Here is a 12,970-nt window from a genome sequence, read left to right on the forward strand (position 1 = left end):
CACAGAGCCAAGCGTGTCTGGTATTCCGGTAACCACAGGCAAGCTGGGCATATTGAGGAATGGGTGGAGGCGCAAGCTGAAGCCCCTCCATACTAACATTGCTGTGATGAAGGAGTTTAGCATAGACGTACGTGAGCAGCCTGATCGGTCTGCACAGTCCAGCCACTTGGTGGTGAACAGCTTAACCAGCCAAACAAAAAGCTAATACTGCTGTAACCAAGTGTAAAAGATTTTAAACATTTAGAAAAGCATGTTCACAATTTTGCCAAAAATTTACACCAGCAGCAAAGTGGAATACACTTGGTTACTGCTATATGAGTTCTGTGTTTGGTTTAGCTGCGCCACCAAGTGGCTGCACCGTGCAGGCCGTTCCCGTTTGCGCCTCCGCTCACCCCTTAAAACACCCAGGCTCAGTCCGCTTGTATTTACCCAAATACCAGACACGCGAAACATTATACTAGTCGTATATAGTAATATCTTGGCATAAAGTGACAGCCGCAAACGCGTCGATGCTGGTGCCGCTTGGATACAGTCAACCAGCACTGCAGCCTATCTGCTGGCATGTTTGCCTTGCAGAGGGACACGATGTCGCAGCTTGACATGTCGCTGATTGCTACGTTTGCAGCCCATAACACAGCTCGCGTGAACAGGGAGCATGCTGTAACAGGATACAACCCTTGCTGTGTACCGAAAGTGCTTGAGTGCAGCGATACATTGTCCGTTCTGTTACTTTCTTTTTATAGAAACAAATTAACTAGCGTTTGAACTATTACGAACAACATTTGTTCACCATAAAGGTGGAAAAATTATCATGACCCGCCTTTGGCAGCCAATCAAATAGCTCGCCCTACTGGTGTCATATGGTCATCCCACGTCACTTGGTCAGGGGTGGCTGAAAACTCAGGGGAGTGGCATGCTGCGATCGGCAGTGATGAACATTTTTAAACCTTTTAAATAAATTACATCAAATCACGACATAACAAATCACACGGGACCGCTGAAAATAATTCATTATGTTGAAATATTGTTGTAATGAAAAACGTTCATTTATAAGCCAGTGCACAAACCTATAGCGGCCTATATATATATATATATATATATATATATATATATATATATATATATATATATATATATATATATATATATAGCGGCTCCATAGCCACCGTAGTCCTCCATAAAGAAAGCAACAAAATCCCAATAAAGAAAGGCGTCAGGGAGGGAGATACGATCGCTCCGATGCTATTCACAGAGTGTTTACAGGAGGTATTCAGAGACCTGGATTGGGAAGAATGGGGGATAAGAGTTAATGGAGCATACCTTAGTAACTTGCGATTCGCTGATGATATTGCCTTGCTTAGTAACTCAGGGGACCAACTGCAATGCATGCTCACTGACCTGGAGAGGCAAAGCCGAAGGGTGGGTCTAAAAATTAATCTGCAGAAAACTAAAGTAATGTTTAACAGTCTCGGAAGGGAACAGCAGTTTACAATAGGTAGTGAGGCTCTGGAAGTGGTAAGGGAATACATATACTTAGGACAGGTAGTGACTGCGGATCTGGATCATGAGACTGAAATAATCAGAATAAGAATGGGCTGGGGTGCATTTGGCAGGCATTCTCAGATCATGAACAGCAGGTTGCCATTATCCCTCAAGAGAAAAGTTTATAACAGCTGTGTCTTACCAGTACTCACGTACGGGGCAGAAACCTGGAGGCTTACGAAAAGGGTTCTACTTAAATTGAGGACGACGCAACAAGCTATGGAAAGAAGAATGATTGGTATAACGTTAAGGGATAAGAAAAGAGCAGATTGGGTGAGGGAACAAATGCGAGTTAATGATATCTTAGTTGAAATCAAGAAAAGGAAATGGGCATGGACAGGACACGTAATGAGGAGGGAAGATAACCGATGGTCATTAAGAGTTACGGAATGGATTCCAAGGGAAGGAAAGCATAGCAGAGGGCGGCAGAAAGTTAGGTGGGCGGATGAGATTAAGAAGTTTGCAGGGACAACATGGCCACAATTAGTACATGACCGGGGTAGTTGGAGAAGTATGGGAGAGGCCTTTGCCCTGCAGTGGGCATAACCAGGCTGATGATGATGATGATGATGATGCACAAACCTAGGAATGAAAATGACGTACCTTGGCAGTAGACGCGTGTACAGACAAGTATACTCTCAAATAAAAATGTTTTACTCACTTCAAAGCTGCTTTATTTGAAGAAATCAGTGATTTTCTTCTGGTGCGTGCAGCATGCATGACCAATTAGGAATACGTCTACATCTTCCACTTTGCGCAATACCTCATCGGGTACGTCATTGCACCGAGCGATGAAAGTGCAAACTTTGTTCATGTGCACTAAAACATCAATTGTTCGGCACGATGTTATCTTCTGTGTTTGGTGACCCACAGTCATCTTCCTTCAGGTCATCATCGTCACTAGAGACGTCACGAACACACTTAGCAATCTCTTTAGTAGTCAGGTCCACCGCCATTAGTGCTCTGCTGTCGCTCTCCACGTAGTCATCGAAGAGACAGCGGGCAGCAATTCCGCAACCTCGGTCCACAGGTCTTCTGGGTTGTTGCCAATCGCCTCCAGGTCATATTCAAGCTGCACAGGCACTTTGACAAGCCCTGCTTTTCGCCAGCAGTTGCTAATGATGAATGCCTTCAAGTTCCACCAAGCTCCTGTGAGCATTTCTGCTGCCTGACGAATATTGATTGCAGTCAGCTGCTTTAGGCGGAGGTAGATAACCTGTTATAACACAACTGTTACGACTGCTACCGGGCGGGAACGGCATCCGGCCGGACGGCCAGGAGCATAATAACGCCCACACAAGAACGGGAACACTGCGCCCATTTATTCAGCGACAGCCCTTTGTTCAGACGTTCTCAAGCCGCTTCAGCACTTGCGATGACGTCTGTCTCGCGCCACGGCGAACGCGGTTTTCTCTGTCTTCGTTGTTGTTTTCACTTTGCAACACTCTTCCCTCCTTAAGGAGAGTACTGCTGTACGGATTTTCGTATACGGGTCGATCTACGAAGCACAGCTGGTTGAGCCTCTTCTGGTAGCGTCAGTACACCAGCTGGTTGATCTTGCGAAGGCTGTGCTGGCACAGGACTGTATCGAGGACGGACTTGATCCATGTGACGCTGATGCTCACCTTCTGCCATTTGAATGGTGATCATTCGGGATTCTCTTGTTTCTTTCACTGTGGCTGGCAGCCACCTTTCTCCCTCTCCGAAGTTGCGAGCCCAAACAGGAGTGCCCGAGCTCAGCTTGTTTTCTTGATCTGCCTGTGGACAGATAGGAAAGGTTACGGGTGGTGGAAGGCATGTGTCCAACCGAGAACGGTTGAGACGGTGATCGTCCATCATCCAGGGGCGTTCTACGGTAGCTAAAGAGCAGTTTAGCCAATCGCTCAGACAAGTCACCTGACCTAACCTTCTTGAGGCCATCTTTCAGTGTCCGCACGGCGCGTTCAGCAAGCCCGTTCGATTGGGGGTGATATGGTGCCGTACGAAAGTGCTTTATGTTATTTCCTGTCAGAAACTTCATGGAAGTCTCTGACGTGAACTGAGTTCTGTTGTCTGTCACAATGGTTCTTGGTATGCCCAGCCTGCTGAAGATTTCACGCAAGGATGTAATTGTCGGTTCTCCTGTGGCATGACGCACTGGAATTGCTTCGATCCATTTTGAATGTGAATATATATAGCTGCTTTAGGCGGAGGTAGATAACGAATTGCTGCACAAGGCACTTACGAAATTCTGCTTTCACACTCTTTATAATGCCCTGGTCTAGGGGTCGCAGCAAGGACGTCTTGTTTGGTGGCAGAAACTCTAAGCGAACGTGCGTCAAGCGAACATTTACAATGTGAGCAGAGCAGTTGTCGACAACCAGTAGAATTCTTCGGTTATCCCTCCTCATTTGGTCGCCGAGTTTGATGAGCCACTCAGAAAAGAGTTCTCTGGTCATCCAGGCTTGCTTGTTGGAGTGGTAGTCATACGGTCACGACATGACGTTTTTCATGAAGCGAGGTTTCGCGTACTTGCCGATGACGAGCGGTTAAATTTTTTTCGTACCTGTAACATTGCAGCAGAGCAGGACTTTCACCAGAGATGCGACTTCCTCCCTCCTTTGCACTGCTGCCCTTTGAAGTGCATCGTTCGGCCTGGCAGGAGCTGATAAAAACATGCGGTCTCATCCACATTGAAAATATTGTCTTCAGAGCACAATTCAGCCACCTCTAGAAAATGATCATTGCGGCAGGAATTCGCACCTTCTATGTCAGCAGCCTTTTCCTCACCCGAGACTACCTGCTAAGTTATGCCATTCCTTTGGCAGAAACGAAAAAGTCAACCCGCACTGGCGTCGAACCCAGTTATTTCAAGTGCACCGGCAAATTTGCAGGCTTTTTCTTGGAGCAATGGGTCAGACACGGGAATGTTTTGCAGTCTGGCATCTTTGAGCCACGTGAGAACAGCTTGGTCTACATTTTTAATGTTTCCCAGTCGCAGCTGTTTCATAGTAGGAGCGAGCTTGACAATCTTGTCTCGGTCTTTCAAAATGGTCACAACAGTCGATGGGGCAATGCCATGCTGTCTGCACACGTCGATTTGCTTTTTTCCTACATCAATTTCCTGTAATACGTCCAATTTGTCCTGCAGCAAAAACTGCATTTGCTTCTTCTTGGTGCCGCCGCACAATATCGTTCATTCATCGTTGGATTTCGCGCAAACCTAGCGCGAGATCGTATTTCGTATCATTACTTGGCATTTCGTATCATTAAGCTTCTCTTTCTTTCTATATATCAGCTTGAAGCCAAAGACTATCTTGTGAAAGTCTAACAGGCAGAAGACAGCCAAGAACAAAAAAGGAAACTACCCTAACCCTGCACACCAAGACATTTGTTATCCAAAAGAATGCACCAGTTTTTTATCTGGCAAGAGTCATGCTTGCAGTAAAGACAGCTGTTGGCTTAACTGCACACGTACAAGTGCCCTCTTTTGTGTTTGTTGGTTTAGGCCAACTCAAAACATGTCAGCACAAGCGGGCCAGTTTACCTCACTGTTGCGACACATGCTTGGAGGGAAATCTAGATTAAATTTTTCTACGCAAGTTTGGTACAGCACAGTTCACAGCACTCTAGTGTAAGTTTTATTGTTGCACGGAGGACACCGTCTACATGCACTGGAACATTAACATGTTCCCGGTAACAGCACATTCAGAGGTTCTAACTCCTGTGTCATGACCCGCTGGTGCATCACATACCATGCGCCACAGGCACGCTGTGGCTTACTGGCTAGTCGCACACTTTTGTGTCTTTCTCAAGCTCCCAGGAGACGGCATCACTGCATATGTAATTTAAAGAAACAAGAACTTTTCCCCTGCATTATGTTTCGCAAAGGATATTGCTTCCACACTGCAGGAAAAACCTGCATTTGTGAAATAAAAGCTTCACGGATAAAATGACACTTGCCTTGTGTAAGCCTGTAGGTAACTCCACTGATGTTGTACTCGCTGGCGCGCTCTGTTGCTTTCTCGTGGATCCACTGAATGTGATCAGGATTGTCACCATCGATGGGAGTGTCGTCTGATTACGCGGAGCAAAGGGGAAAAAGAAAATGAAGGGCGTGTTTCATCAGCACCAATATTGTTTCTCCCGTGAATATCAGTGAGGAACTGCAGTCACTGTTCTCAGTTCTATAGCCTTTTGGCAACATTCCATTGGCAGGCACCATCAAAGCAACAAAAGTTAAGACCTCGGTGTCATTCTCTGGGCCTAAGAAATAACCTAAGCAGCCCGAAAGGAGAGTAAAAGTCAATAGCAGTACTGAGTTACCTTTACAATGTACCAACATGTGTAACAGGAGTGGTAAGGATTGAGATGACAACTTTCAATTCTCTTTTACACATCACTGTGGGGCCATAGTTGAACCTACCGCAGACATCAATCAGTTGGGAGAGCAATAAACATATTAAGGGTGTGCAAATATCTGATAATTTCAAACACGAATAGAATAGTCCTTGCTACTCAGTTCAAGAATTCATTATTAAATATCGATAAAAATTCAATAATGTTTAATTCCTTTAATTAGACCTTGGTGGCATCGACGAAATTGATCAAATTATACGGCGAGTCGAATTAAACAAGATGCAGGAAAAATGCCAAACTTGAATAATTTGGCAATATTTTCCTGATTGTAACATGAATCCCAATAAAATGCATGCCCACCTTCTACGTGTCCAAAGTAAAAAACTAACGTAGAAATGAAATGAAAGCTCCTAGACAAAGTATAAACCTAACGCACACCCAATTGTTTAGCAAGAAAAAGTCGCAGTTTCGCCTGAAAGGCACACCATCGATTGAGATAGCAAATCAGTGGAAAGCTATATGAAGTAAGGATAGAAGCTATATCGGCCATACAAACTTGTAAACATAGGCATACTAACTAAATTAACAAGCATGCTGTCATGTGCACGCAAGCTAACACGAGCACATCTCACTCAATAACTGCAGAAACTCGCTGTCAAAACGCTGCAGTGAGTAAACGCAGCAGCAACAGTGAGCGATTCGACCTTCATGCAGCCGCTCGGATCAGTGCGAACTACGATGTGAAACCATAGCGCAGCGCGGACTCTGTACCCGTCGCAGGTGGCTTTCAAGATACAGCGGCCCGGCCGGGTGCGCACGGCCGCCCAGATTTCTTTCAGAATCAGACAAGGTATATTTGAAAGATTGCAAGTTTCAGGAAGCGTTCTTGTAAAATAATTATTCAGAGGTGAACATTACAAGCCAAATTAAAGCAGTTTGGGTGCTTTGTTGTCCACTTTTCCATTCTACATGTGCCTATGGCTCACATCACCAATTCAGACAAAATAGCTACATTGAAAATCTGTATTTTCTCTATCTCACACATGAATTCATTCTTTTGTCAGTCACATTCTGAAGCCATGAAGCATACTGCAGGAGAAGGTTCCAGGTTAGTTCCAACAGCCTCGGGTTTTTTTTTTTGATGCATGCAAACACATCAACCCCTGTTGCCGAGTGGTCACTGGCAAACTCTGCAGGCACAGAGGGGGCTGTATGCAGACCTAAAACTCTGCGATTACAGCCATCAGTTTAGCCCGTTAATGAGATTTCATGCTTGATCGCCGATGAGGTCTAGCAGCACAAACAAACTGATGCCGAGCTTCCCACAACAGCTTCCCACCAGCCACTCCACCAGCCGTTGGCAAATTTTCATCACAGCCATGCTGTCTAGGCCTAACCAGCTCCGCTTCATTGGGAGTTGGCAAACGAAGTTGTGGTTTGGTGCTGAGTCTACTTTAAGCCAACTTCCATCACAGCTGCCATGTTTGCAGCATTGCGCACGCAGATAATGTCTGAAAAATAGAGCCACACCCTATGCAGCGGCGGAAATTTTGGTTGCCATTATACACTGCCATAGTCCGAATAATTGTGCAGGTACGAAACATTAGACTTCCGAAAATTTGGCCAGAGGCTGCATTTGAAATTTTTCTAGCAGAATACATCCAAGCCATTGCAAAAATTTTTAAATGTGCGTTGCAGTAACCAATACTGCACAGGGTACCACATTCTTTGTTTTGTAGTGACAGGAGATTGCTCATAAACATAAAAGCTGACCAACTAAATTTTATATTTACTTATTTAAAACAGATAGTTGGTTACAGCATCTAATCGTTGTTCAAGTGCATCACCACCTTTCCAGAGCAGACGTTCTACCAACTGAGTTGACCAGGATGCTAACAAATGGTAAGCGCATTACTCTTCTAGAATCTTTTCAATGATTGCTCTGTGCAAAAAAATAAGCAGCAGATAAAATCACTGGCATTAAGTAAATAACCAGAAATGGTTCGTGAAGAACATGGCCTTTGTTTTCTTCATAGTTATGGAATTAAAGCACTACCATTTTCCTGTTTATGGTCGTACACAACCAAAGTTCTGTTCATAAGGCCTCTGTTCACTGACCTCCAAAAGGCTTTTCCTTGGGCCACAAGAGGATCTTCACATATTCGATGCAGTGCTCCGGCAGCCGTGGAGTGTGGGCTATCGTGCACAGTGGGAAGTTAATCTGAAAAGGAAGCATTGCCCTCAACTTTTAACAACAAATTAAGGTGTTTGACTTCTCGAAACGGTACAGTGGGTAATGAGGGATGCCAAATGGAGTGTTCCGGATTAATTTTTACCACCTAGAGTTAATTAAAGAGACATAAAATGAGAAATACTGAATCAGTTTAAGCTGATAAGGTTTTCTTTGAAAACTATTTTTGTTATTCCTGCAATAGTAAATTGATTTCTAAATGAGGAACTAAAAATCGAAGTTCAATATTTTTTTTTTTCGTGGCGGAACCTTAGTGGTAGTACTTCGGTGTGATGTCACGAATTTTAAATTATTTTCCTGTGTTTGGGCTGTCGTGATGCAGTAACATTCACGAACTTTACTAAGTTCAGTTCTTGGTTCTTTCAGAATACAAAGCAGTTCATCTTTACCAATAAAAAACAAACTATTACAGGCCCAAACAGACACTGCAAAAATCCATGATATCCACAATGTCTTGTGAACGATTTTGAAGGTAACTGGCTATCCACCATCGTAAGGGGTTCTGCAGAGCAATACTAGGTAGACCAACATGTTTGTGTACGGTGAGCAATAGCGTACTAGATACAAATGTGCAAGTAGTGACAGCAGCAAGGCAATGAAAATGGCGATGACAAGAGTATGATGGCGACAGCAATGGCATGACGAGTGATTTATTGTACTGCGAGGACGAAACATAACAATTTGTTCCTTACAACCCGAGCCAAGCCCGAGGCCTGAAAAAAGTCACACTGCATCTCAAAGCACTAGTTGCCACAAGGGAATGGCGAGAGGAACTGGAATTCTCGCATTTATAAGCAACTTGTTACAACCTCATGCAACACACCCGAAGGACAATGGTAGCGTTCAAATTCAGATTTACTGCGCACATACTAACAAAAATATAACGAAGCAAATAACACAAAGGTTGAGAGTTATTTGCATGTTCTATTTCTGCGTCTGTGTCCCGACGAAAATTGGTGCACGTGCACATTCTCTCACTATCTCAAGTGAATCGATGCTACGCAACCTGGCACATGCAACCTTTGTCTCAAAGTTCTAGTTGGTGTTGGCACGAGTGAAGCACTGTAAATGTGCACATACAATACAGACCCAGATATCCATATGAGGCAAAACTTGGGAAAACCAAAAAGTGAGAAAAAAAAAAGTAATTTTAATCAGTGTATACAGTCGCCGACCGTTTATTCGGACCTCACGGGGACTGCTGAAATGTCCGAATAAACAGGTGTCCGAAAAAGCAGATTAAGAAGGAAAAAAAATGAAATCCTTTATTTCCACGCACTTATTCGGGCTCGGCAGTAGGCTTAAAGAAATCGTGAATGCGCCGTTGCACGCTGTTCCGTTTACGCGCAATCAGATAAGCCTGAATCTCGGAGAGGGTCGTACGGTCACTATAGGCGGCTGAAAGCACAGCCACTGCTTGTACACGATCCGCATGCGACGGCAGCGTAGCACATGGTGCGTGAACTTCCGACTCGGTCATCGTCCGGCGGTGCAGCAGAAACCTCACGAATGATCTCGCCGTCGTCGAGTTCTGCGCATGTCAGTACAGCAGTGTCACCACCTGTGAAACTGTCAATGAGACGGTGTCCGGAATCTCAATGCAACCACTGCGCAAGTCTCGGCAGAACATTTTCCGCGTCGGTAGGGAGCACATCGGAAGGCGACAAATCTTAGGCCTCCCGGCACCCGCTTGCCGGCATTCCGCAGCGCAGTCTGCGCGGGCACTGTCGGCGCCGTTAGAGACTTGACGCGATGTTTCCGTATGCCGCGTTGGATCGCCGAAACCTCGACACAGCACACAAAGCAAACACCGCCGTGCCGACACCAGTCACACAAATGAGAAAACGCGGCCTGCTCGCAGCGTCGTGCGCGAAGAAACAAATCAGCTGCTGGATTGTCTTGACATGGCTCACTAAGCTGAAACCGGAACTGCTGCAGAGCCACTCTATCGAACCAGGCAGAAACGATGATGATGAGCGGGGATTTCCAGTAGCGCCACTTCGTGGGGCAGCAAGGAAGCTCCGTTCAAAACAAAAATGGCGTTCAGCAAGTCGCACCGTGCACCGGTCAGAGTCTGTGCACGGTGCTCTCGACCGAGTTGGCTCAAGGAGAGTCCGAAAAATCAGACGAGAGGTTGCAAGGTGTCCGAACTTTCGGCAGTTGTTATACATTATGGTCTATGGGGAGAATGGCGGTGCCGCGAAGCTGACCGAATAATCGGGCATGTCCGAATTTTTGGAGTCCGGAAAATCGGTCGGCGACTGTACAGTTAGGCCCCAATAGAGATAATGTCCGTAAAATCGGCAATTTGCTTCATTATAATGAAATTTCGTTGTATTGAAATTCAACCTCTTATGGAAATAATTAGGTACAGTCGTCACTAGACTTTCCTCACATGGAAGAGGCTGCAAATTTTTCCGAAATATCAGGCAAGAGAAAAAAGCAAATTTAAATGAGAAAAAAAAACATTCATTCTTTTGAATTTGCAAGTCAGCAACGAAAGATACGGTTTCATGCTGTGTCGACAATATCTTTGCATCGGCGGCACAAATTAAGTGAAGCCAGCCACGCATTTGCGTCCACTCCGCTCCCGTGGCTGATATAGGGTTGCCCGCAGTGCGACGTTCGATGCTATCATAAATAGCGGCGGCAGTGGGGAACGTATGCTTCATCTGCCTCTCGGTTCAACACATCTCGAAAAGTCTAGATTACACAACCTCCCCTACTAAATGCGTAGAAAGACACTGCACATGATGCCACGCCACCTCAGGACGCCCACTCCTTGCATACGCAATCAGATGACCTCTAAAACATGGCACGTGTGCTTTGTATGTGCTCAGCCATGCTAGAAAAGGAGATGCACACCAATATGCACACCCTGCATCCCCATTCGCATGCAGGTACGCTTGATCATGTTACCGCGAGCGCACTCTCACCACCCCCACCCCCCCAGTGCCCCTTGCTCGCACAGGAAGACGACACTCATCAAGCCACGATCCTCAGCTCACCCTCGCAAACTTTCACTCGCACCCAAAGCATACAGCATGTGGGCGCAATAGAACCTTATTACACTTGGACTTTATACAGAATAAATGAAGCTGCTCCACTTCGGCGGTCACTCTTGATAGTACAACGCGTGATTTGAGAGATGCATTCACAAGCAGCCACTTGTAATTCAACCATTTAGTTATCTGCGCCCACAAAAGCTTCCACTTGGTTTCTTTCTTTTCCTTTGGGGCAGCAGTGAAATTTCGTTATACATATTGCAATTCTAGATAAACACACTGTTATACTGTGGTTCTAAAATCAAGGTGTTCTATATACAAGAAGTTCAGAAAAGTTAACAACTTTGTTATATCGAGACTTTTGTTACATAGAAGTTCGTTAAATCAACGTTTAACTGTACTACAAGTGAGCACAAACCCAAGCGTTATGCTGAGCATACCACACCGTGGTGTACACAAAGTAGTTCGAGCGGAACGGACATTACACTTCTAGCTACAAACGTTGATGGTTTTCCCTCAATCTCATTTCGTGCCCCACTGAGCTGCTATGCCTGCAACGTCAGTGGTGGTGCTCCTCATGACGGCAGCATTGTGAGATGCCTAAGCAGCTGCCAGGGTGCTGTTTTTGCTGTGCAGCAGTTGCCTTGAGTGCTATGCCGCCCCAACATGCCGCTCCTACGTATTCTTAGAGCACCGTCCAAGGCACTTCAGTGCAACGCTAGACCTGGATATCGCTTTCAATGCATCGGCCTTCAGGCAAAACTGCCCAATTTTCTTTGAAGAGGCCCGAAATGAGGTGCAACCAGAACTAACTTAACTACTGCAAAATGCCTAATACAAGGCAAAGAATGTTTCGCATCAACAAGTGTGAATACACATGACAAGGGGCCATGTTTTTCATTTCTTCATAATCGGAAGTGTCACCCAGGGAGGCCAAAATAGGTAGGCACCCACTTGAAAACAATGAAACAATGTCTCATTGTGCAGCAAAGGATAATAAACCGCAGATACTGTTGAACAAAAGCACTGCATAGTATGGAGATAACATAGCTGACATAGGGAAACTGATAAGAAAAACTGTGTGCACAGTTAACACTAAGAAATATCGTCTACACCTGAGTAACCTGGGCACCTAGTCCAGGTTTTCTCGTAAAGGGTTCTACGTTCAGTCTTTTTTAATCATTTGGACATGTCCATGCCACCTATCCCTGCTTCTTTGTCCCATACTTTTTCACGACCGCTGTGACATAATTAGATCAATTTATGTCCAGCACCTTCTGATACAGCAGTGGAGATACTGCTGCTTTTTACTACAGAGCATCAGCTGAACACTGTCTGTTTGCAGCTCCATCTCTATGTAGGTAGGACGAACCCCTTGCATAATGGGCAACAATGTGTTTATGGTTTGGAGGGGCTTTCATTGTGTACAGCACTCCGAGAGAGTTGCCTAACGGTGGTACCTTCTGTGTTTGTTCATGACTCAAGATGACTGACTGACTTTCAAGATTACATCAGCTGTCTACTTTAGAACAAAGCTTTACTACGTTGAATTTAAGCTCATCCTCCTATGTTAATTTGCATTTGTTGTGTTTGTATTAAATTATGCCAGCAATAGCTACCTAAATGGGCGGAGTGTCTGTGTTCTAAAAGGATAGCTAGAAGTGGTGACACAGAAAATTGTGACTCCGCTCTAGGAGCATGTAAGTTCCCAGGAAATGTTCGCGCCCATTAGTTTTACATTCACCTATTTTCGACGGTTAGTCGATGTGGTCGAATAATTATAGCCAGATGTTATTTAATCACTGCGAGAAACAGGCTCGTTTGCAAGGAAACA

General features: G+C 45.1%; 1 protein-coding gene across 1 annotated transcript in view; it reads right to left on the reverse strand.

Moving 5' to 3' along the window:
- Window positions 1–12,970, reverse strand: part of Uba3 (Ubiquitin-like activating enzyme 3) — a 32,898-nt gene that overhangs the window by 8,527 nt on the left and 11,401 nt on the right. Inside the window, exons 9-10 of the mRNA XM_050194457.3 lie at window positions 7,999–8,101; window positions 5,485–5,598 (exon numbers count right to left, since the gene is read on the reverse strand). Coding sequence (XP_050050414.1) covers window positions 5,485–5,598; window positions 7,999–8,101 — 217 coding nt within the window. The remainder of the gene's footprint in view (window positions 1–5,484; window positions 5,599–7,998; window positions 8,102–12,970) is intronic.

Source organism: Dermacentor andersoni, chromosome 3 (genome assembly GCF_023375885.2).
Source record: "Dermacentor andersoni chromosome 3, qqDerAnde1_hic_scaffold, whole genome shotgun sequence".
Taxonomy (NCBI): domain Eukaryota; kingdom Metazoa; phylum Arthropoda; class Arachnida; order Ixodida; family Ixodidae; genus Dermacentor; species Dermacentor andersoni.